At 37.6% G+C, this 25965-nt stretch overlaps 1 protein-coding gene across 7 annotated transcripts in view; it reads right to left on the bottom strand.

The window, feature by feature from the left end:
* Positions 1 to 294: 294 nt before the first annotated feature.
* Positions 295 to 25965, bottom strand: part of LOC145666385 (cotranscriptional regulator ARB2A homolog) — a gene marked incomplete at its 3' end in the record, with an annotated part of 64296 nt that continues 38625 nt past the window's right edge. For all 7 annotated transcript variants that reach the window (XM_081733579.1, XM_081733575.1, XM_081733578.1 and 4 more), the window contains 6 exon segments: positions 295 to 411; positions 7958 to 8077; positions 10770 to 10908; positions 14643 to 14833; positions 19143 to 19261; positions 23843 to 23924. In XM_081733579.1, coding sequence (XP_081589705.1) covers positions 295 to 411; positions 7958 to 8077; positions 10770 to 10908; positions 14643 to 14833; positions 19143 to 19261; positions 23843 to 23909 — 753 coding nt within the window.

Below are 25965 nucleotides of genomic sequence, written 5' to 3'. Positions count from 1 at the left end.
GAAAATGGAAATGGATAGTGAAAATTGTGAACATGAACGTGCTTTGTTATTTATTATTAGAACAAATAGAGAATTAGAACTTCTAATGACGAACAGTTTTACCCTGCAGTGTAGAGAGGATCGAAGGCTCTCGAGTTATCATTATCACTGACTTTTTCGTACCCTTGTTTTCTTCAGACAGAAGTTTCTAATTGGTTATTATTGTTTTTTTTCACTGTTAACTTATTACTATAATTAATTAATTGTACGCAGACAGAAATATTTGTGATATAACAAAAAGAAAACTTAACTTACCTTTTGCAGGAAATGTATTACATTTGCGGATATCTTCTGATACGAAAAACTATGAACTGAATCTGTCATTGCAATGGCAAATATTCTTTCCTTGAACTCTGAAAAATGCGTTTGTGCCTGGAGAAAAAGAAGAAAAAAAGGCTTATAATGTATGAAATATATCTTCCATGCATTTCATTATTTTCACATTTAAAGCACATTTTCACCAAATTACTATTAATTTTTTTAAAATACAAAATTTCAGTTTTTAAGGTTTTATTGTTAACTTCGTGGTCTTCTACTTGGGGTAGACATTTCATTCGCACCAGCCTGTCATTTCGAAACGCCAAAATAATGAATCGCCATCTGCAGCCGCATTGCCAACGACTGAATTCCGTGGTGAAGGAAGTTTGGAGTCTGCGTGTGAAGACGTCCTCAACCGAATATTGCACCGCCCAATCATCGGAAGTGATCGGAATAGTAGTCGGTGGAAAAGATATTATGAGGATACGGTGGATGAAAAAGAGTTTTATACTGCCAGCTTGTGGAGAGTCTACAACTTCTCTTACACAACATTTTTGCGTGTCCTATCATGCAATATAAAGACACCAACACTTCTGGATGCTTAGAGCAAAAATGCGGTGCATTTCATGGCTTAGGATTAGGAATTAGATTTCTTGGCTTCTGGCATTATGGTCATGTTAGCTTGTCATACATATATGGGATGACATCCCTCGATGATCACACTGCCCGGGGAATTGGAGAGTAGGAAAGGAATAGGGATGGAAGGAACCAGCCTGAGATAATTATGCTAGGTACCATCCCGGTATTTGCAAGGTATGAATGAGGAAAACCCAGGAAAAGCCTCACTCAGCATTGCTGGCCTGAAAAAGCTGTTCCCACCTTTTTGATCACCCCCACCGGAAATCGAACCCAAGACCGCTCACACCAAAGGCGAGAGCGTTAGGGACTACGCTATGCGGAACCACTGCATTTCATGGAATTTAACACTGTAACGATCCGCATTATGAACAAACCCCACCAAAGATCACCATATCATCTCCGGAACATCTAGGGAGTTTGGAAAGTCTTTTGACTATGATCAAGATTCACTCACTGCCCTGATCGATTACGATTGTCGTAGTAATTTTTCATCAGAATTGAGAATCCGATGCACGAAACTCTTCCAGTTTCTTACATTCAGAGAACTGGACACCTCCAGAAGGCGATACTTATTACCCGGCGTCAACTCTTGGAGCACCCATGAATCCAAATCTCACACCGTATCGACTGTAGGGAGCCACCAAATGACAGTGGTATGGTGATGCCTAACTCGTCTGCAATGGAATGGAACCACGAAATGACAGTGGTATGGTGATGCCTAACTCGTCTGCAATGGAATGGAACCACGATATGACAGTGGTATGGTGATGCCTAACTCGTCTTCAATGGAATGGAACCACCAAATGACAGTGGTATGGTGAGGCCTAACTCGTCTCCAATGGAATGGAACCACCAAATGACAGTGGTATGGTGATGCCTAACTCGTCACCAATGGAATGGAACCACCAAATGACAGTGGTATGGTGATGCCTAACTCGTCTGCAATGGAATGGAACCACCAAATGACAGTGGTATGGTGATGCCTAACTCGTCTGCAATGGAATGGAACCACCAAATGACAGTGGTATGGTGATGCCTAACTCGTCTGCAATGGAATGGAACCACCAAATGACAGTGGTATGGTGATGCCTAACTCGTCTCCAATGGAATGGAACCACCAAATGACAGTGGTATGGTGATGCCTAACTCGTCTGCAATGGAATGGAACCACCAAATGACAATGGTATGGTGATGCCTAACTCGTCTCCAATGGAATGGAACCACCAAATGACAGTGGTATGGTGATGCCTAACTCGTCTGCAATGGAATGGAACCACCAAATGACAGTGGTATGGTGATGCCTAACTCGTCTCCAATGGAATGGAACCACAAAATGACAGTGGTATGGTGATGCCTAACTCGTCTGCAATGGAATGGAACCACCAAATGACAGTGGTATGGTGATGCCTAACTCGTCTGCAATGGAATGGAACCACGATATGACAGTGGTATGGTGATGCCTAACTCGTCTTCAATGGAATGGAACCACCAAATGACAGTGGTATGGTGAGGCCTAACTCGTCTCCAATGGAATGGAACCACCAAATGACAGTGGTATGGTGATGCCTAACTCGTCACCAATGGAATGGAACCACCAAATGACAGTGGTATGGTGATGCCTAACTCGTCTGCAATGGAATGGAACCACCAAATGACAGTGGTATGGTGATGCCTAACTCGTCTGCAATGGAATGGAACCACCAAATGACAGTGGTATGGTGATGCCTAACTCGTCTGCAATGGAATGGAACCACCAAATGACAGTGGTATGGTGATGCCTAACTCGTCTCCAATGGAATGGAACCACCAAATGACAGTGGTATGGTGATGCCTAACTCGTCTGCAATGGAATGGAACCACCAAATGACAATGGTATGGTGATGCCTAACTCGTCTCCAATGGAATGGAACCACCAAATGACAGTGGTATGGTGATGCCTAACTCGTCTGCAATGGAATGGAACCACCAAATGACAGTGGTATGGTGATGCCTAACTCGTCTCCAATGGAATGGAACCACAAAATGACAGTGGTATGGTGATGCCTAACTCGTCTGCAATGGAATGGAACCACCAAATGACAGTGGTATGGTGATGCCTAACTCGTCTGCAATGGAATGGAACCACCAAATGACAGTGGTATGGTGATGCCTAACTCGTCTGCAATGGAATGGAACCACCAAATGACAGTGGTATGGTGATGCCTAACTCGTCTGCAATGGAATGGAACCACCAAATGACAGTGGTATGGTGATGCCTAACTCGTCTCCAATGGAATGGAACCACCAAATGACAGTGGTATGGTGATGCCTAACTCGTCTGCAATGGAATGGAACCACCAAATGACAGTGGTATGGTGATGCCTAACTCGTCTGCAATGGAATGGAACCACCAAATGACAGTGGTATGGTGATGCCTAACTCGTCTGCAATGGAATGGAACCACCAAATGACAGTGGTATGGTGATGCCTAACTCGTCTGCAATGGAATGGAACCACCAAATGACAGTGGTATGGTGATGCCTAACTCGTCTGCAATGGAATGGAACCACCAAATGACAGTGGTATGCTGATGCCTAACTCGTCTGCAATGGAATGGAACCACCAAATGACAGTGGTATGGTGATGCCTAACTCGTCTGTAATGGAATGGAACCACGAAATGACAGTGGTATGGTGATGCCTAACTCGTCTGCAATGGAATGGAACCACCAAATGACAGTGGTATGGTGATGCCTAACTCGTCACCAATGGAATGGAACCACCAAATGACAGTGGTATGGTGATGCCTAACTCGTCTGCAATGGAATGGAACCACCAAACGACAGTGGTATAGTGATGCCTAACTTGTCTGCAATCGAATGGAGCCACCAAATGACAATGGTATGGTGATGCCTAACTCGTCTGCAATGGAATGGAACCACCAAATGACAGTGGTATGGTGATGCCTAACTCGTCTGCAATCGAATGGAGCCACCAAATGACAGTGGTATGGTGATGTCTAACTTGTCTGCAATGGAATAGAACCACCAAATGATAGTGGTATGGTGATGCCTAACTCGTCTGCAATGGCACAAATAAATTTCCAAGGGTCGGCTTCCACGGTGTTCCAGAGCTCATCGGAACATAATCTTGGTTCATGTCCGGTTTTGCAATACTGCGTCACCGGAACAAAATTTGACTGTTGGTGGATGGTGCGTTCATTCGTCATTGCTGGTCCAAATATACTGTCTTTTGTGGCTTGTTGTGCAGAATATCCCAGTTTTAATTCAGAAAGAAAAACTACTTGCACTTGTGTTCACCACGGTGTATTTCCATAGGACCGTGCTTAACAACGCACTACCTCCTAAATGTCTTTGTATCCCAGCCTATCCGCTGGGCGTGTACGAAATTTGTGACATTAGAAGCGTGACTTTGGTCCATCCTTCTATTTGTGTTATTGATATGATTTTTCCAGCAGACGTCAAAACCGATATTTCATTTGCACCAATCTACTTTTTTCTGATATAGCTATTAATGCATATTTTCAAACAATTTCAAACAATTATAGCGGACCCCAGGGTTAACAATTTAATCTGTTTCGTAACGCTGTTTGTAAACTAAAATGTCCATATATCGAAACTATTTTTCCCATTGAAATTAATGTAAATAAAATTAATCCGTTCTAGTCACACAAAATTTTTCAAGTGTTTTGCTGTGATGAGGAACAAAGAATAAAACTAACATTCATCTTTTTAGACAAACAAATAACATTAAATTAAACAAAACAGTATGAGAACTAAAAAAGTGAAAAAAAGAACAAAAAGTCCGAAAGTACTTCTTAGATGAACATTTGGTCTGTTACTTCAAAGTTTTGTGAATATTTTTCCCTCGGCTTACGAAAAGATATATTAAAGAACACAAAGTAGCTCAGACATGCGTAAATGTGGACTCCATGTTTGACCATAGTGTCACGTTATAGTGTTTCTAGACTGAAAAAAGACTGAGTTTAATAGATGCAGAAAGATCAAACTAACAGAACAGGTGGATCTATAAAGAATGCAAGACAATATACGAGTAAAAGAAATAAATTTATGTATTATGATATTGATAAAAAGAACTGAAACACAGAAAATTACCATAAGAAATCATTAAAAATAATTAATGGCAGTTAATAGAAAATAAATAAAAATGGGATATAATGTAGAATGAAAAGATTATATAGGAAAAACAGAAAGAAACTGGCAGAGATTAAAAGGAGACGTATGGGCGAGGTCCAAGTGTAGTGACATAACGTTAATATAGACATGTGAAACCAGAGAGGAGTTTTGCGGATAAGATAGCAATGAAAGTATCCTCCCACCTCTTTTCTGAGGGACATTGAACGGTCTCGTGGTAATATTCTGACGATATTTATGCAGAAGATGTGGTTAGGTGTATTGACGTGAAAGGTTGGTATGTTTTGGGATAAGTGATTAACAATTCAGATGGGGAATTTGAGTACTGCAGTGTATCGCTGATTGTTGATGTAAGTCAAAAGAGGGATTAATGTTTCACCAGTATAAAAGGGTGAAAATAAGGTTGGGAAAATTCTAACTCGGTGGAAAGCATGTACTAATGATATTAATGAATGCAATGGTGGAATGAAGAGAGAAGAAACGAGAAAACCCATGCACATGGCATTTGTCCACCATAAAGTCCACTTCTTACGAGCTGGAGCAAATTGATAATCGAATTAAGGCAAGTTTTATACTTAGATTTCTAAATTTCTTCGGTGAAGATCGAGGTCTTTCAAAAGATTAATTTCATAATGAGGGTGGGCTTTTGGTAAATGACTATACGATGGGTGGGGAAAGTCTCTTCTCAGTTTCAGGTGCGATGGTGTGTACGGGAAAAAACAAGATCCATTTGTTTCTAGAGGAAATGGAGGCTGGGACGGTATTGCCTCATGAGATGATATGGCCTACAATTTTATGGATAGGTACACAGCCGTCACTGTATCACGGGTAATTATGCGCGACAGGCTCGTAGCCATGTGAAATCATACCTAGTATGGTGTGAGGCCTCCTTTTGCGTCCCAAACAGCTTGGATCCGACGTTGAATGGACGTATACAGTTCCTGAATCGTGGTGTGTGGAATTTTGTACCATTGTCCTTCCAAAGCATGCTCCAGTTCCTTAAGGGATGCTGGTGGAGGGTAATGAGAACAAACACACCTTTCTAACTCAGACCACAATGAATAAATGATGTTCACATCTGGTGATTGTGGGATCCACGAGAGGTGTGATAGCTCCTGGTCATGCTCCTCAAACCATGATTTCACCGTTTTTGTAGCGTGACAGGGTGCCTAATTATCTTGGTAGATGCCATCACCATCAGGAAACAATATTTGGGCCGTGGGTAGAACCTGGTCCCCCAAAATGGCCTCATACGCCTTAGTATTCATCATTGCATGCAGGGTTATGATGGGACCTGTAGAAAACCACGATATCACTGCCCATATTGTAACAGAACCAACCCCATGCTTTACAGTTGGGAGCAGACAGTCTGTATCATAGGCCTGCGACGGTGTTCTCCATACGTAAACACGACCGGTTATTGGAAACAATGTGAAGGTCGATTCATCGGACCACATTACGTGTTTCCACTGCTCATAAGTCCACGCCTTGCGGTCCTTGCACCACTGGATACGCCTCTTCACATTTACTGCTGTGATCAGGGTTTGGCGATAGCGGCCCTGCCATGATTTTCACTTTATGAAGTTCCTGTCGCACTGTTTTCGATGAAACCGGGTTATGTAGGCCGGAATTGAGTTCAGACGTAATTTTCATTGCAATGGTCTTCTTTCTAGCTGCTACAATCCGTTTTAATGCCCTCCGGTCCCTATCTGACAGGATTGTCTTTCGACCACTGTTGTTCTTTGCAGAAGTCGTTTGCCCATGAATTGTGTATGCCCTCGTGACATTGGACACAGTGCCTTTCGATACCCCGACAATGCTCGCCACTGTTGCCACTGAAGCTCCAACCAGACGGGCACCAACGATCATGCCTCTTTGGAAGTCTGTCAGGTCACCCATTTTACCGCACCACTTTCACACCACGGCACTCACAGGTGAACTAGTTACTGCTGACGGAAGAGGAAGGTCGACATAACACTTAGAAAACAAAAAAAGATCGGCAACCGCAACATGTGTTGTACAGTTGAGGGCCAAACTTACGTGTCCTGCATGAAGTGTTTTTAGATTTTTTTGTCTACCCCTGTATATATATATATTTGAGGGGAGGGGAGGATAACTCGAGTTTACAAATGTACCAACAAACAACTGAAATTTTCAAAGTTGGCTGGTGTGTAGGAAGGGATGCTTATCCTCCACATCTGGTCACCTAGCTATGAGCCTGGTGCGCAAGGAAAGCGGAAATGTAAATATTCCTCTAAGAATTGCTTGTTTACTCTTTGTATGCTAGCATTGGGGTTACGGAGGCCTGATGGTCCAGTACAATCACTTAGGGTGACTCAAAAGATCCTTTTGTCCAGGCACTGCCCGGTGCCTCGCGGGCACATCTCCTGCAGGATCTCCCTGCTTCCCATCCTCGACACAATTGATGGACCACTAGCACATCATCCATTTGAGCAACCATTCTACGGAAAATGGCCACCGGACCTCTCAAAACCCCTATACAGCCAAGTTTTCAATCTGGCATTCACCAGCCTCATTCAAACACCGCAGACACAGACTGTAGTCCACAAACAACTAACCTCGTCGTGTTATAAAACAACCCTGAAACTACCAGCACTATGCTCTGTACACACACTACAATCACCCTGCACTTCATGATGCTACCTTGAAACCACGACCAAGCCCCATATTCAGACGCGTTTTATAGTGCAAATTTCATTCGAATTGCACGATATAAAAGAGATATTCTTAAATGTTTTTCCACCAGTGTATATACAGTAAAACCCTGTTAGAATACTCAAACACATTTAGAAACACTAGCATTAATTTTACTTTAGGGCAATGAGCTGAACGCTGAAACATACTTACAAGTTTCACTGTACATACTCCTCCATAACTATGTGCAACGATCGCAACATGACGAGCTTTCGCTTTACTAACGTAAGTTTTCCATACATAGTCCATGTGTTCTTCTGGGGTACGACTATTCTGGAATTAAAAAAAAAAAAAAAAAAAAGTTAAATAAGCATATATTAATAAAAGGAGGAAACAATCGATTTAAACGTATTTTTTACACACCAAATCCTCTGTAGGTGCGAATTCAATAACATATAAAGAGTGAAAAATTGATTGGACGGTATACCGAAGATCCCGGGTTCGAATGACTCTTTGTATGTTACGAGGGTGATTCAGAAAGTAATGCCTCCAAGCTCACTACTTGGCCAATAGTACTGCAAATATTCTAAAAACTGTTTACTATTAATGCACTGGTGTTTAAGCTATAGAATGACACTTGTTTCACCTTCCTATCTTTTCTCGTTCCAAAGTAATGGACCAATCCATGGCATTAAGTGGTGACGTCCAGTTGAAACAGCGGGCTGTCATTGAATTTCTGACTGCGGAAGATTGTGCGCCTAGAAACATTCATCACCGGCGACGACTCGTGGATACACCATACGATCCGGAAACGAAGTGTCAGCTGATGAAGTACCGCCACATATCCTCTCCTCCGCCAAAAAAACGTCAAAGTTGTCCCATCTACTGGCAAGTGTTGTTGACATCCTGCCTCACCCTCCCTATAGTCCGGATCTTGCACCATGCAACTTTTGGCTCTTCCCCAAACTTAAGGAACACCTTAAGGGCCAACGCTACAGCTGTGACGCGGAGGTGGAATCAGCAGTTCTGCAATGGTATCACCAGTAGCCACCACAATTCTTCGCCGATGTCATGAAAAACCTTGTTTCGCGTTGGCGCAAGTGTGTTTCCCGTAATGGGGACTATGTTGAAAAATGATACCAACATTTGTAGCTGATATTGTAATCTTTCTACTGATACCTGTATCAGTGCTATCTGTCAAACACAAATAAAGGTATCATCTTGGAAGCATTACTTTCTGAATCACCTCACAAGTAAATAAGCAATTCACTGCACATGATAAATTTTAAAATAACCATAATCCATATCCCCATATTGATATATCTTTTGCGATTAAAATATTGAGTTACACAGAGTGATTACAATCAGAAGAAAATAAATTAATTGCATTTCATATATGAGTAAGACGAGTCACTCTACCATACTGTGAAAGTATCCATTAACGAGTTCTGATTTCTTGACAACAAAGAACGAAAGTCAGGTTTTTAATTATTTTAATCCTAATTGTTAAACCTTAACAGATAAAATTTTTATTCGACGGCTTCCGTACGCAGTAATTATGTGTATTTTTACATAATAATTTGTTTATAATTTCTTAAATATTTTTAGCTACATCCTGTACGTTTCGAACTAAGTTGTTTTACAAACTAATTTTAGACATTTTCGGTAGTTTGTAGCATGAATAGAATTAGTTTTTTTTTAGAACAATTTTATATATATATTTTCCTTTTTTGTTATTTGCCTTTTAAATGGCAAACTGAAAAAAAAAAATGATTAGCAAATGCTAAATTTTCAGCATTTTTGGTGCCATAGGGGAATAATTACTCATACATACAGGAAGTCCAAAGTAAAAATTCAAAAAGTACTTTACAATTTCATTTATCATTATTTCTTCCAGTTTTCCATAATTATCTATATATACATGGTGTTTCAAAGCAACACCAACAACGTTTAGGAGGTAATTCCTGACGCTATTTCAACCCAGTGAAGCGGGTAATTGACGCTGATAACATAATAATATGAATAGTTTTTGTAGCTCACAAAGAATTGACTGAGTTCATTCCTATACTAATAAATATGAGAAAACATAACAGAATGAGAATAAGGAAAGATATGAACCTGAAACAATCCTTTCAAGCAGTCCTGACATATCTTCAACGAAGTAGGCAGTTAATGAGTAGATATTTGAATGAAAAATAAAGCAGGAAAAAAAAAAAATAACGAAATTAAAAATGAAGTACAAAACTGGTCATTTTTAGAAATCAGCTGATGAACTGGTACTCCGTCTTGTACCATATAAAGCTGTTTCTGGCTTTCGCAATTCCTTGTTAAAAGTATCTCCACTGAACAAAGACGGAGAGAACACCTCTAGTTGAGATTTTTCAATGAAAATTTTCAGTCAGTCAGTCAAGTATTTTAACATTGCGAAAGTTTCGATAGTCAGTTTTCACTCGCTTCATTGTCGAGAATAAGAATTAAAATTTTTACACTAGAACCGGAGTAAAGCCGGAAACAGACTTACAATAATTATCAGCTGGACAAAGTTCGGAAAATATTTCGCGTAGTTCTTTGTAATCATTATTTGTAGTTATTTTCCGATAGATATCTCACAATAGCGCAAAAGTTTTCTGGAGTTCGGCCATTTGTCAGAACACTGGCAATTCTATGTTAATCAATATGTTCGCATTTTTATATTCCAATTTTCCATTAGTAATATATTTCCGTTTACAATTTTTGTGTGGCATTCCCATGCTTCAATTTTTAAAATGAATCAAATTTCTGTTTCAATTTTTTTTTCATTTGTATCACATTTCCATCCTTTAGAGTAGCAAACAATGATGGGACACAGCTTTAAAAGAAAAGTGATATATAAGTCTTGTTTTGATGAATACTTTAGGTTATTAAATTCCTGAGAAGTAACTTTTGTTCAGTCTGTACACACTGAAAGCTCGACAAGTAAATGTATTACTCGGGTACAAAATACTGACCGCGTGATTATGCTGTTATCAAGATTCCATCAACTTACTTTTATTTGAATCTTCTTACCATCAACAATTCGAAAATTGTCGTTTGTGTTTAGGACTAGAACACCATAGCCCAGCTCCATGGCTCGCTTAATATATGGTATCTGGGTCCCCGAAGACAGACAGTCGTTGATGATTAAACTAAAACGAAACAAAAAGATTCACAAATATGAACACAATTAGTCGACACTCTTAATTTCAATTTCACTGTTATTAGCATTAATTGTAACTATACTGGTGTTACTCTTTTCAAGAACTTAACTTGCAGTGACATCAGGAAACTTGATGAAATTTGAATCTGAGACTCAATGCAGAACGCGGGGGGCGCGGTGGCTCAGTGGTAGAGCGTTCACCTCCAGGGGGCCCCTGGTTCGATCCCAGCTCGCACCGTGTGGACTTTGTGGTGGACAAACACCGTGCTCGTGGGTTTCCTCGGGGTTCTCCCGTTTCCTCCCACTTTCTTCATTCCACCATTTCACTCATCTCTCATCACCACCCTCTCTTTTAGCCTAACCGGCATAACTGTGGGACGTTAAACTTAAAAGATTTCATTTCATTTTTTTCAATTCAGAACGCAGGAAGCACGACAACTCAGTGATAGAGCGCTCACCTCTGGTGCGTGGATCCCTGATTAGATCCCAGCTCGCACCAAGTGGGCTTTGTGGTGGACAAACACTGTTTTCCAAATTTTCTCGGGGTTCTCTCGTTTCCTTCCACCACTGCATTCATTTCTTATTACCGTATCCTTTAGCCTAGCCGGCATAATCGTGGGATGTAAAACTGAAAGATTCCATTTCAATTTTTTGTTTTTTTTTTTTTTCCAATTCAGAATGCAGTAATACGTTCACCTAGCAGTCAGACTATGGTAACACTGTAGCATTGATCACAGACCAGGGCTCCTTTACGGCCCCTCCCCATCTATTTAATAACGAAAATGAAATGAAATCTTTAAGATTAACGTCTCATGATTATGCCCTTTAGACTAAGGGAGACGGACGAGTAAGGCAAGTGAATGATAATGGAAGTACTGCCGGAATAAGAATGTAAGAGTACACCCAGAAAACTCATGGACCCGATGTTCACCTCAAATTTACTTGGCCGGGGATCGAAGCAAGCAACTCACGTACAAGAGGTAAGTGCTCTATCACTGACCTACCGTGTTCCCAATAACGAAAATAAACGAATATAAAATGAATTTATTACCCTAAAGTATTTACATTATTTTTCTGCATTAAAACGCAAAATAATTCGCGTACCCTGTGAATCTTTGTTATCACGTATACAACATTGGATAACATAAAATTACAAATACGTATATTTGCGCCTTCCTAATATCCAAACCACCACCCTTTCAATGAAGCCAGTTCACCTCTGTCACAGGCACAAAAGATAAACAACAGACAATATTTCTGTTGCTGTTAAGTGTGTGCTGAATTAAATAGGTAATAGAGAGATTACAATTTCATACGAATACAGAATAACTCGACACTATGAGGAAAAGAAGCCGGGTTTATTCTACCGATCGCTTAAAACATAAAAAGCAGTTACTTTTGTAGAATGTATAATTACGACAATAAATCAATGCACTATTGAAGGCAATCGAACCCTAAAGATACAATACAATCACATACTAGTTACTTCTCTCATCGAGTACAAAGGTAGTTTTATATATGAAGGTACTAAATCACTTTATAATGTTAAAGGCAGTCTGATAAATTTATATTTTCATGCAATACTGTACCTAAATCACCATAATTATCATCTCCTAGGAATACCACGTACGTGAAACAAACGAATAAAATCGATATTTTCTTGACACTAGACAATTTTTCACTACATTTTTATATTCCCCGGATAATCCTACTCCCATTCTATTGGTTTCAGCTCATATTATATACAGTGTGTCTACTAAAATTCCAAAATGAAATTTCGTGACCTTTTCTTTACCAAATCTCAAAATTTCATAGCACTCTCAAGAGCGAATTTGGGTGCGAATTTGGCCGAATTTTCATTCATGCGATAGAAGCGTGGTTTGCTTGCGATTTGATAGTGTCTAAAGTCGACCATAGACATTTCTGGTAGTGAATTTTGACGTTTTATAGAACAAAATTTTTCAATCTGTACTTACATTTGTACAGATAAAAAAAATCGTGACCTAAAAAGCTAAATTTCATGACTTTTTCTTGACTTTCATGACTGTTTTCTGATTTCGTGACATTCGTGACCGATAGACACCCTGATATAGCATATAGATATAAAAACAATCTAGTGTTTCTTCGCCGTACGATTTCCTCCTCCGTTCTTGTTTAAATCTATTTTATTTTATAGAAGTTGTATTCCTAAAAGATTAAAAATTATCAACTGTTTCTTACAGAAAGAAAAGAAAATTCTTATAATGTATACTTAACATTTCCACTTTAAAATTTAATATAATTGATGAATGAGATTAAAAAGTAATACGACTGTAGAATATCATTGGATTTCCATTACCCACGAATATTAGTTAATCCATCACTATTTATTACTTCACTATTCGAATCAGAAAATAACTAACTCTATGGCTTATAAAACCTGAAGGTTCAATGCCGCGTTCACAAAAGCTCTCCACTGACTTCTATCGTTAGCAAACTGGATCCAGTTTCTACTTTGTATTCCTATTTCTGCAAGATCTATCTTAATATTGTCCTTCCATCTGTGCTTAGGTCTTCCTAATGGACGTTTTCAGATTGGATTTCCACTTAAAACTTCGAAAGCGTTCCTACTTTCTTCCATTTTGGCTACATGACCTGCCACCTGATCCTGCTAGACTTGAAGATCCTAACAAGTTTGGTAAATGGTATACATTCCTTATTCTCGCTCCTCTTAGATCCGCCTTAGGATCTTGTTCTCAAACACTTACAGTCTACGTTCCTTCCTCAGAGTAAGTGACCATGTTTCGCAAACACAGGACAACAGGCATGATTATCGTTTTATATATTTTAAACTTCAAACTCCTCGACAGAATTCGCGACGACAAAATTTTGAACTGCATAATAAAGCGAATTTCCTGCTTTTACTTGACATTTAATTTCTTCGTGAATATGGTTTTCGTCTGTTAATATTGATCCTAGATATTTGAAACCATCCACTTTGTCGAAAGCATTATTGCATTATTACGATCTCGACGAACTTCCATGCATTTAATTTTCTCTGCATTTACTTCGAATCAGAAACTCTGGGCAATATTGTTTTATGTCAAGGTAATAACTGATAATACTTTCACCTTCACTTGCGTTCTCATTGTTTGTTTATTCCTTCTAGGATCACGTTAGTGGAGCATATATTATGAAGTTGGTACGTCTGTATGATCGTTACTCCACACATTCACTCTCAACGGAAGCTAATTTTTTAAATTATATTTTCTGCAGTAGGTAGCTAGAGCGATTCTCTCAGCCGAGTTCGTTAATAGAGTCAATGCGTTACAAAAATTTTACGGAGAATGGTGACCTTATACGTCAGTTAATCCACAGATAACCGTCACAACGGAAACGGTGACGTTAATCAGGTACTGTAGTTGTCTATCTTTGGAAATGACGTACCTGGTGTCGAGATTTTATTCGTACAACCCTAACAGTTCACTCACTGGCACGGTAAGCTGGAGACCTAGGATCGATTCTCGGTCAAGTTGCACATTTTCTTTGTTTGAATGTCATTGAAGTGGAGCATATGGTGAGAAAATACCAATTATTCTCTCCACTTATCACACAACGGTTTTAGTATAATTTCCTGACGCACAAGCAAAGCATAATCTAATTCGTTCTTGAGAATTATTGTACTATACCATAACTAAATCAAGTTAAATGGATAAACATCAACTTTTACATTTCATGGCTTACCTTCGAGACCATTGTCCAGCTCTAACGACACCACTTCCATGGACTAGTAACAAAAGACGATCAGGATTTGAGAGAGCATCTTTGGATCCAAAGATGAATGAGCTCTTCCCCACTGCTCCATCTTGAGGAACATATAATTTATGCAGCTTCGTCTCCTCGTCCAAAAGTTTATATACATGCTCAGTGATAACCTAAAGAGAGTGTCACAATTAATATTATGGTGTAAATTAAATGTAAAACAATAAGTAACCTGTAATATGCCGTAACACATTTAACAAGTTGAAAAGGTTTTGAGAACCGCGATTATCAACTTATAGAAACTATAGGATGCATGTTGAGTATTGAATATTTAGAGAAAGAGAGAGGGAGAAAAAAGAAAGAAAAGAAAAAAAGAAAAAGAATGAATGAATGAAAGAGAGAGCGAGAGAGCAAGAGAAAAACATTTATTACTTTGCATGATGGAAATAATATCACGATAGACGGTTTCGAAGTATTTCTGGCTTCTTTTTCAAGATAGTTTCTACCACTATGTTACCAAGGCAAACATAGACAAACTTTTTAGGAGAGGGCCAAAGAAAAAGGAAAAAAAAAAAAAAAACTGTGTGTGAACCAATATAATTTATTATAAACAATAATGGCATATTTTACAAAGTTCTTGTAATACTAAGCTTTATTAATGGTTAAAGCTTGTCATAATCTGGTTCGAACTGGGGTGCACTGATACTCGAAAATGAAGTTAAATGCTCATCTGTGATTCTGTATCTAATACAACTCTTTTGAAGTAACCCTATTCTTCTTTTCATTAGTCAAATTAGAAATCATGCCGCGGTCCGGAAAGAACTTTTCGAAGGGAAGGGATGGTGGGAGAGGATATTTTGGTTCGCGGCCGTAAATTGCCCATCACATAGTGACGGGTTCTTCCTTTCCGTAAAAACCCATGCTTAAGCTGTAATAATATTATTTCCAGGATGCAAGGTAAGAATTCTTTCTTTCTCTCTCTCTCTCTCCCTAAATTACGATTACCGTTTTATTATAACCAAGACATACATGTCTTGAAGATATTCTAACACGCTATAGCTTACTTTTACAACTGAAGGTATTTGGTAAGTTCATATAAAATATTCCTATAACTTCGTCAAGGACAAGGAGACGTCAAAAAATTGTAGATCAAAATTCAAGCTTTCTTAAAGTCAAAAATCAAAACCTAGCTAGTAAACCCAAAGGAAAAGCTTTATTAACATTCTTGCTATTTCAGAGAATACAACAGTGTAGGTGTTCTGTTGAACAGAAACGTCCCACACATCCTATTTCCCACTAAAACATTCTCTTATGCAGAACTTGACAATGATTATAGCTGTCAACGAAAATTCGACGTTTAACAATTTTTTTGAACAACATATATGATACTGAAGAGCAGCATGAGTGAGCATCTTGTAGTTTATTGTTAATACTGACTTCATGCAAATATTCATATTTTATCATCAGACAATGTATGTTCCAGGGTTGGCAAAAACCCGTTTTTTTTTGGTTTAAACTTTTTTTTTTGTTTAAATAATTTGCTCTATGTATTTATATCACATATGGACAGAAATAAGTTTGTTTCGCCTTGGTGTTCTGCAACAACCGGGTTATGTTGGAAGGGGTCATATAAGCTTAAAGCGGAATCCAAACCGCTTCTCGGCTTACATCCGAGAGAAATTGTCCTCCATTTGGACTCAAAACCGGGACTAATTGGCCACAAATGCGACACGTCTGCCGACTCACTCACGAAGGGCTCATGATAAAAATACGTTGTACTGATCTTTACATACTTGTTAATATAATTGTCAAGAGTCACTTCAGAAGGACGAAAAGATAAACAGTTGTACAAGTGAAACCATTATACAGAATTACATATGGACGATTTCAAAGTACTGCAGAGTACAGAACAACTAATTTAGTCCAAGTTGGTTCACTACGACTTTTATTAGTTCAAGTTAAAGAAATACAACAACTTAATTTGCATATCAGTAAGAAAAGTGAATAAAGATACGAATTATTTAAGTCCACTTTGGGGCTGACCCATTTGTACATAAACAGACACCAGACCAAAGATATCTCTGATTTCAATAAATGCCTCTCGTGGGGTTTCTATGACCCCCTCCCAAAAGAAAGTACGGCATTTCGATTTTATCAATAGTAAACATTATTAAAACGAAACAATATTTAGAATTTATCTTTGATTGCAATTGTATAACAATAATAACAAATTATAAAAAGTCACAAAAGAAACATTCATAAACTTATAAAGAAATTGCTTTCGTAGTATAATTTCTTTGAGTAATGAATGGGGAATTTAGATCTGAATATAATACGGATGATATACTGGAGTGAAACGTGATAACCCACAAATGTGTGTTCATCAAGATTTTACGAACACTTACATTTTTATGAACATTCTTCGTTTTTTGGTTAAAAAAAAAGCTGGTTTAAACCAGCCAACCCTGGTATATTCCGCGAACTTTTTGAAGGTAAAGGTGAGTTAACAGAAGGATTTGTAAATTTTAACTAAGCTTCTTCTTATAAAATCCTTTATCCAATACACCGTTCAATTTTAAAACCCTGATCTTTAGAAAGAACGATACTGCTGATTAAACAGCAGATATCGCTTTGAGTATAATTTCTTAAAACTACTTTTACTTAATAATACAAAGACTGAAAAATGAATGGCTGGACCGCGACTCAAATCCGGGATCTTCGGCATGCCGTTGCTGATCTGTTTATCACTACCCTACCCTTCGAGCAAGCAGCACCAAAGGTGCCCAACTTTTGACTAACTTCACTCAAACTCACGCTCGCCACATCTTTTCGACCTCACACGCACATCAAGCTTTCGACATCACGGTTACTCGAACTTACGCTTACAACATCCTTTCAACATTACACTCACTCAATCCCACGATCAGAACATTATCTCAACATAACGCTACTCAACCTCACGCTCACATCATGATCCCGACATCACGCTCACTTCGTGAAAGTCAAGTCGAGTGAGCGTGAGTTCCGAAGTCATGAGTTCGGGCACCTTTGGACAGCACCGTCTTGGTGTGAAAGTGTGTGTGTGTGGCTGTTCTGGGAAGCAGACTGGGTAGCTTAATGGTTAACGCAACGGTACGGTATGTCTTATATCCCGGGTTTGAGTACCGGTCCAGTCGTTCACTTTTTCACTCTGTGTATTATTGAATTCACACTTACAGAGGATCTGCTGTGTAAAAAATTCGGTTGTTTCCTAATTTCATAGTATACTTTTACTTGGTTTTCGAGATGGATTTCCTTAACGGTTTATTTTCCTATTTATTGAGAAGCTTACCTCTTAACGAGAAATTTTTCGTCAGAAAACAAAGAAAGGTCGCTTCACGCTTTTTTTTGTTAAGGTAGATCCTTTCAACTGCAGACTACGGCCATCTCCAGACTTACTTTTATACGAGTGAGGTAATAGTAAACTGGTAATAACTAAGAAACGAAAGGAAAACTAAGCTAATTACTAAATTTGAAATATTTTTTTATTAATGTTGAAACCGTCTGTTTGCTGCTGCAACTCTTTTATTTATGTCATAGATTTCAAGTCAAAAACTAAACTGATACAATTACTGAAGAGAACACAAAGACACTCACCTCCATATTGTCTGAGAACAGATGTTAAGTAAACATTCGCAAAATTTCAATGTCTAATCGGACTTCATCTCCTGGCAGCAAGCAGACTTCGAATTTTACATACTTTTCCTTACATTTTTAATTTCTTTAAATTTTTTTAGAAATTCATATCTTCTGTTAAACTAACGGAAACATTTATAACATAAGAAAAATTTAACGTAAAGAAATTTACCGAACATATTTATAGGTTCGATGTTCCCAGTAAACTAACTTATTTATTCGAGTCTTGCGTACGCTCAAATAAATAATCATTTTCCACACAGAACAACCTCTGGAAACATAGAAGTGAGTGTTATAAACATAAAGTGACGTAATCTTGATGCGTTAGAAATCAAATGTCATCTAAGTTTTATTGGTATTTTCTTTGTAAACTTTTATCATGCTGTTCGATGTTTTAAGTTAGCTGTATTCAAATTAAATGTAGGATCTTTGGCTGAAATTAAAAATAATTCATAAATACGTATTTGTTTTATTTAAATTATGCGCGATTTAAACTGCAATTATTTTATGTTTACTGCATGAATAGATGCTTCGACAAACCGAATTCTGTGTTTTTACTATTTTTAGAATTCCTAACATGCACCTTAATACTGATTTCTCCTTGCGAATGTCAACATGTATAGGAATGGCATTACATGAAAGTGAGGATTATACATCTATTCTAGCGAACTTTCGAATAAAATCATGTCCTTAAATTTTTATTGTTATTTATGATGTAGTGAATTATCTAAAGTTCGACCCTCTCATTTGGGCTTGAATCACTTATTTTTTACGTATATGTATAAATATAGAGGACTGGAATCTTACCTCTCCTAGTGCTTCGTAATGCCTCTGGTTGTAGCCAGGATCATCTGGATTGACATTAAACTCAAAGGGCTCGTTACCTGGTTTGCCGCTTTCTGGGTCTAATTTCCTCAGCTGTCCATCTATTTTAAGAAAATAAATATATTATTACATCAACTCTGGATTATGATGTATACTATTGAATCTTTCATTGGGACTTGATGGGTCACCGGTAGAGAGTTTACCTCTGATACATGGAATCCTTGGTTCGATCTCATCCATGTAAGTGGACTACACAGTGTTGCTAGATCCGAAGATAAAAAAATAAAGAGAATGTGCTCTAAAAGTAGCGGATTTAAACTATTTGCAGCCCAGTCCATGAATTATTTTGCAGACATACACTTTTACTAATCATATACATCGATTTAATAGAAACACCTGGAGTTGGAAATATGTGAGATGTCTGGGTTGGCAACGGTTAGGTGGCGACAATTCTAGACTGTTGGCGGTGGTATGTTACGGCGAATTTCACACTACATCAGAAGCAGTAGAATTGGAGTGTGTAATAAACTGGGTAGACAGTTATAGTATATAATGGGCGACTTATCTGATTTTAAGGTGATACGTTTGCTTAAGTCGGTTTCGTAGGTGCTTACATACATTTTTCAACGTTTATAGTAGGAATTTTCACTGATACTTCTCATTTCTTTAATTCATTTGCTAAATTCTTTATCTGAAAGTTACGAATTTTGCAGGTTTTTACTATAACCCCACTTATCCATTATGTTAATATGGATAATAAAATAACACAATTAAATTTGGTATGTTCACGTTTACACAGCTCCGTGCAATTATTAGGACTAGCCATTAACCGAGACATCAACACGGTCAGTGATACAGCAACAAAACAAAGTCTACCAAAGTCAAGTGTTGTCAGATCTGGAGATTAAAAAGTACTAAAACAAGAATTAAACTAGTATTCACTATTGTTCGTTGTGAATAGAATATTCGCTAAACACAACTTTTATTGTACTACATAAAATTAACAATTTGTGATTTTATATATGAAAATAAGAAAGAGCGCATTCTTAAGAATTATACGCCTGTAGATAATTAAAAGTAGCCCAAAAGTAGCGTATCGCCCAATTTGAAATTTTGGTAGCGTGGGCACTTAAAAAAATCGCCCAATTCGCTACTTGTAGCCCAATCAGGCAATACTGAGATTACATCGTATCCGGGATTTTGTAGATTCTCTCGTTTCCTCCCACATTCTCAATCCACTAATTATTTTATTATCATTCCCTTTTATTGATCACCTCTCTCCTTTAGTCTAAAGGATATAACTTTACTTTTAGCCTAAAGGATATAACTAAGTCATTAAATTAAAGACTTAATTTACTTCCTTGTATTTTATGCGTTTTGCCAACAGTATTTACCTCTACTACTTTATCTCTAAGATGAATCAATCAGAATAGACAACTTCACGATGGCAACCTCAACTTCACTCAACCTCGTTAGGACTAAATAATCACTTTTTTATTTTCCAGTATCAAACGTCATTTATAAATGTTGCACCTGAAACAGTGCAATATTTTTCTGATTCTTTCAGCCACGTTATATTCAATTTTCAACACAACTTCACTGTCAATTGGTAAGGTTATCAAATATACGAGGCATGTTTTTTAAGTACGGTTTTGAAACCATCATAATAACAATAACAAAAATAAGTATATTGTTCGGAAGAATTTTATCGTTACATGAAAGCCTGTACCGTAATCGACTTTTCTACATAGTTTCCATAAATATTAAGGCACTTATCGTATCGTACAACAAGCTTTTGAATACCATCCTCACAAAAGACTGCTCCTGATTTGGCAACCACTGCAAAACAGTCGTTTTGACCTCATCATCGTTGTTGACCACTCAAATGTTTCTTCAAACGCCGGAACATATGGTGGCCACTTATCAGATAACAACGAAATGGTAAAGTGTCGTTCTCTTTCACGTTTTCGTCAAGTTCCTGATCAAGTCTTCAGTGATGACAGAAGGTTGCCCACTTTGTTCTTCATCATGAACTTTCCATACCATACCATCACTAATAATACACTTCACTAATCTGTCGATGAATTTCAGCCGTTTTCACACTTTTAGCACTAAGAAAACGAATCACAGCGCATATTTTACCGTCGGCGGGGGCATTTTAACTACTCAGAAACAAACGTAAACACAGTTGAATGTTTTTGTAATGGCTGGCGCTTGTCAACAGAGGTAGTTACACAGCGCGCATGCGCGAGATGCCGACCACAGCACTGCAGCAGCGGAATTTCAAACCAGTACTTACTTAAATAAAATACCTCGTAGGATAGATAGAGAAAACGATTTTTAACATCACTTCTTCTGTAGATGTGAATTTGACAGACCGCTCCACCTACACGAATGGATACTTACTACGGTTGAATCAATAGCTGTTGGGCAAATGGTGGAAACAACCCTGTGGACTGAATTGCTCAACATAGTGAACATGTGTGAGTGGTCAGTAAGAGAACTGGGAACTGTAGTTGTTATTACACCATAACGACAAGTCACTCATAGTAACATTCGATTCAGTAATATTTTCATGATTAGAAAATCAGTTCACTTACGCCTATAAAGGATATGGTATGAAAAAAAAAAAAAAAAAACTATAATAATTCAACTCTTAAAGGTTAATCGCAAACACTGAGTTATTGAAGTACAGGAGTTGTAATAATGAGATGAACACCGACCGTACCAGTAAAGAGTGTCAATGATCAGGGAGCGGATTGAGTAGCTTGTGGTTAGCACACTGATACATAAGGTCAGAGATGCGGATTAAATTCTCGGTCCACTTACATATTTTTCACTGCTACGATTTCAGGATTGATAATTGTTCAGTCAGGATTGACAATTGGGGTGTGCAGACTAACTGAGTTCATAGACTCTTCTGAAGCAGATATTCATATAATCTTATTATAACATACAGTATATATTAAACAGATATTAAATATAACACAGATATTAATATCTACGTAAACATCTTCTCATTGTCATAGCAAATAATGACGCTAAGGTACTTTAAAGAAGAAACGCCTTGGTCATGTTATACTCCCCCTTCCCTTCTCAAACGTTGCTTATTTCAAACACAGTATAACTGCAGATTATGAGGCTTAACAATGAAACAGCCAGTTTCAACTACTATTCCTTCAAGTATCTTCTTAACTGGAGTGGTGCGCCAACGTCGAAAATTCTACACAATCACCAGATTTCGAATTCGGAACGAGGCGTAATAACCATCCGGCTACACACAGAAGTACAAAAATTTATTCTTACATCCAGTGGTGCTATTCTAATTTTTTAACAACCGGTTATATTATATATATATATATATATATATATATATATATATATATATATATTTACATCTCCTAGGGAGATAGTAGATCTATAGGTAGGAAGATAAGGTATAATTCTCTTAGGAAACAAGGCACACAAGGTAGATAAATCCATTTTTTTTTTTTTTTTTTTAAACTGGATACCTCAAGTGACAAGTAGTGACCTACACAGCATACTAATACAAAGTGGTGTGATGAAATTATGTAGCACTGCGAATAGATTGGAAATGAATTATTCAACATAGATGGTTGTCAAAAAGTATTGAAAAAAGCTTAATTCAGCAACGGATCGATAATTGTTGATAATGATACGTATGTGTTTCAAATATAAGTAACCCTCACCACTTCTCTTCTTATTCTTGATATCTGAGCATTTGAGATTAAGGAATAAACGCTTATATCTTGTTCTGAGAAATCATATGTTTAATCCTAACACTATAAGAATTTCTAAAAACAAAGACACTTAAAATAAAATTTACCGTTCCCCCACCTCCGCCATTAATCTTCTGATATGTACAGAAAAAAAAGCAAGGTTCTTTAAATAGGTCAATTGTTTTTTGGCTGTGAAAAATTTATATCCAACAAAATCTCCGTTTCAGGTGCGTGTGTGAGAAAGTTTATGACTTGGTTTAACAAACGGTTCTGCGCACTCGAAATATTTTAACAACCGATTCTAGCGAACCGGTGCGAACCATCACTGCGAATATATACTTTAAGTCTAGGATCCAAATTCAAATAAAAAAAAAAAAAAATGTTGAATGCGAGGTTCGAACTATGAAGTAAATGGTCGAAAAATCTGTTGTTTACGTAGATATTAATTATTGTTTGAATTTGATGTAGTTCGAATGAACAAAACACTAATCAGTCGCTAACGACGACTCCTCTCGTACTGTAAACAGAAACGCTCTGACAGAGCACCAGAACATACCTTGTATCCCGATGGCAGAACTTTCTTTGTCTTCCTGTGATGAGCTTTTGTAAGTTAAGGATTTTCTACAGGAATTCTTCAAAAAAAATTCTGCAAAAATTTTCTGTAGAAGAAACACTTGTGATTGTTAAAATACGCTTTACACGACATTAAAAAAGTTCAAACTTTATTTATGCGAGTAGTCCGTGCATTTAAGACGTCTACACATATCAGGCATGCTTTTATACTTTTCTGTTGGCTATTTATTTTTTCCTCTGGCAATTTTTATGCACAGGCGCGGCAAATTTTCTGCGATCACATCGCAGATCGCGGCATGTTCTGCTATGGGGTCTTGTATTTACCTTATACTCAACTAATTAAGAAAGAAAGTAAATAATGGAAATTACCTTCGTTGAAACCATATCCAAAACCTTTCAGATCTGTGGGGAAGTTGTCCTCTGGTTTACTGGACATCACAGCACTCAAAACCTGAAAATGATGTACACATACTGGTTAAGTATATACGTGTTTAAACTGCATTTATAGTGGTCATCGATAAAAAAAAAAAATTCTCCTATGTAAATGAGTTGCTCTTATATACATAGGATCTAAGTATCTATATTATATTCTCAATATACAGTGAAACCTCTCTAAAGCGGACAGCCGTGGGGAATCAAAAATTGTCCGCTGTAGAGAGGTGTCCGCCTTAGAGAGGTTTCAATGTCTTCTTACGTAAATTAATAAACACGGTAATATGCAATTAGAAAAAATATTTTTGCATGAATCACGTATTTATGAATATCACCAAAATGTTACTGCATTATCTTGTCATCCAATTCCCTATGTTCGAGACACAACATGGGAATAAGATGTTATAGTTCTCTGCACTTTACACTTATCGCTACTTAGTACGTTTTCGATGTGTTGCTTTAATTCGTGAGTTAGTTGCAGTCCAGTAATGACTTTTTTAAAAGACAATATGCGTACCCGTGGTCAAAAATACCAAACTTGTCTTCTGCTTGGTTAGAGATTCAACCCAGCGGGACAGTAGAATGATGTGTCATCCCAAACAGTGGGCTACTGTCAATCACTTTTGTTTCTGAAACAGGTTGGGTGGGAGTAGAATGCAAGCAAAGAGCAGGTCTTGTGAAACTGAGACCCTTCCTCACGGTTGCTAAACAGACAATTCAGGAGGCCAAAGTGTTGTCACGCCCTCATGTTCTGTGTATTTTTACTGTACTTTTCAACTTGTTTCTAGATAAAGTGTCCGTAAAAGGAGGTAAATAATACTTATAACAGACAAGAAGGACTGTCCGTGTCCGTACTAGAGAGTGTCCGCTTTAGAGAGGTTTGCCAATATGTTTTTTTCCTATTACAGTGTTGGGGGATTACAAAATATGTCCGTTATGGGAGGTGTCCGCTTTATAGAGGTGTCCGTTAGTAGAGGTTTCACTGTATATCATAAATTAAGCCATTTACTTTTGAAGCTGAAAAGGATCATCAACGAAGTATGATCCACCAAGTTTTAGACATGTAGATGGAGAGTGATCAAGTACTCCCAAACAGCCTCTCTAAAAATGATTGTGCAAGTACTGGAGGTTCCGAAAGATGAATATTTGGATAGTTCACATACTAGCTTTGACCAGACTACGATCGGACTCAGTGGAACTGTGGACATTTTAAAGTTCATTTTTTCACGTTTTTGGCACCCGATAATTACGAAACTATGCACTTCCGACTACAGGTCCATATTACCTTTTTTTCTCTTATTTTGATGTGAGAAATCTATTCTCAAAATATGGTGAAACTTTTGTAACACCCTGTAGATAATAAAATGTAATTAGGAATAATGGAGAAAAATATAACGAGAAATAAAAGAAAATAAGAAAAAATGTCCGAAACACAGTGATAAATAATTTTCTAATGAGCCACACAATTTTTACTCTAGCCGAAGAAGCAAAGAAAGGAACCATCATTTCTTACATAACAAGACGATAAATGATAAAATGTTTGAATTACTTAATTAAAACTTCGAAACAATAAATTTTTAACTTGTTTGCACAAAAAGAGATTAGTAACTTGATCGTATCTCCTCCACCATATAAACATTTTCTTCACTATACCGTCACAAGACAATGAGACCAAAATAATAAAACTATGAATTCGCAATTTCTTTTATTATAAACAAAATACTTAACATCCTTTTCTTCTTCCTAGGCTAATGTGAAAGTATATGACACTTAAAGCCAAACAATTAATATTTATTGGGTAACTATCTGTCGTTGTAAATACCTACAAGTACGAGGCATATGTCAAAATAAAGGACGGCGAGGTTGGCAACACTATTGAGCAGAGCATGCCCAGGATTCTGTGCTTGCAACAGAGATAGAATCATCAGAGTGGAGTTGCGTACGTGCGAGCAGTAGTAAAGTGAAAGTGCTTGCAACAGAGATAGAATCATCAGAGTGGAGTTGCGTACGTGCGAGCAGTAGTAAAGTGAAAGTGCTTGCAACAGAGATAGAATCATCAG

This window comes from Thermobia domestica, chromosome 12 (genome assembly GCF_964235325.1).
Source record: "Thermobia domestica chromosome 12, izTheDome1.hap1.1, whole genome shotgun sequence".
In the NCBI taxonomy this organism is placed as follows: Eukaryota; Metazoa; Arthropoda; class Insecta; order Zygentoma; family Lepismatidae; genus Thermobia; species Thermobia domestica.
This window is presented reverse-complemented; position numbering and strand designations above follow the sequence as displayed.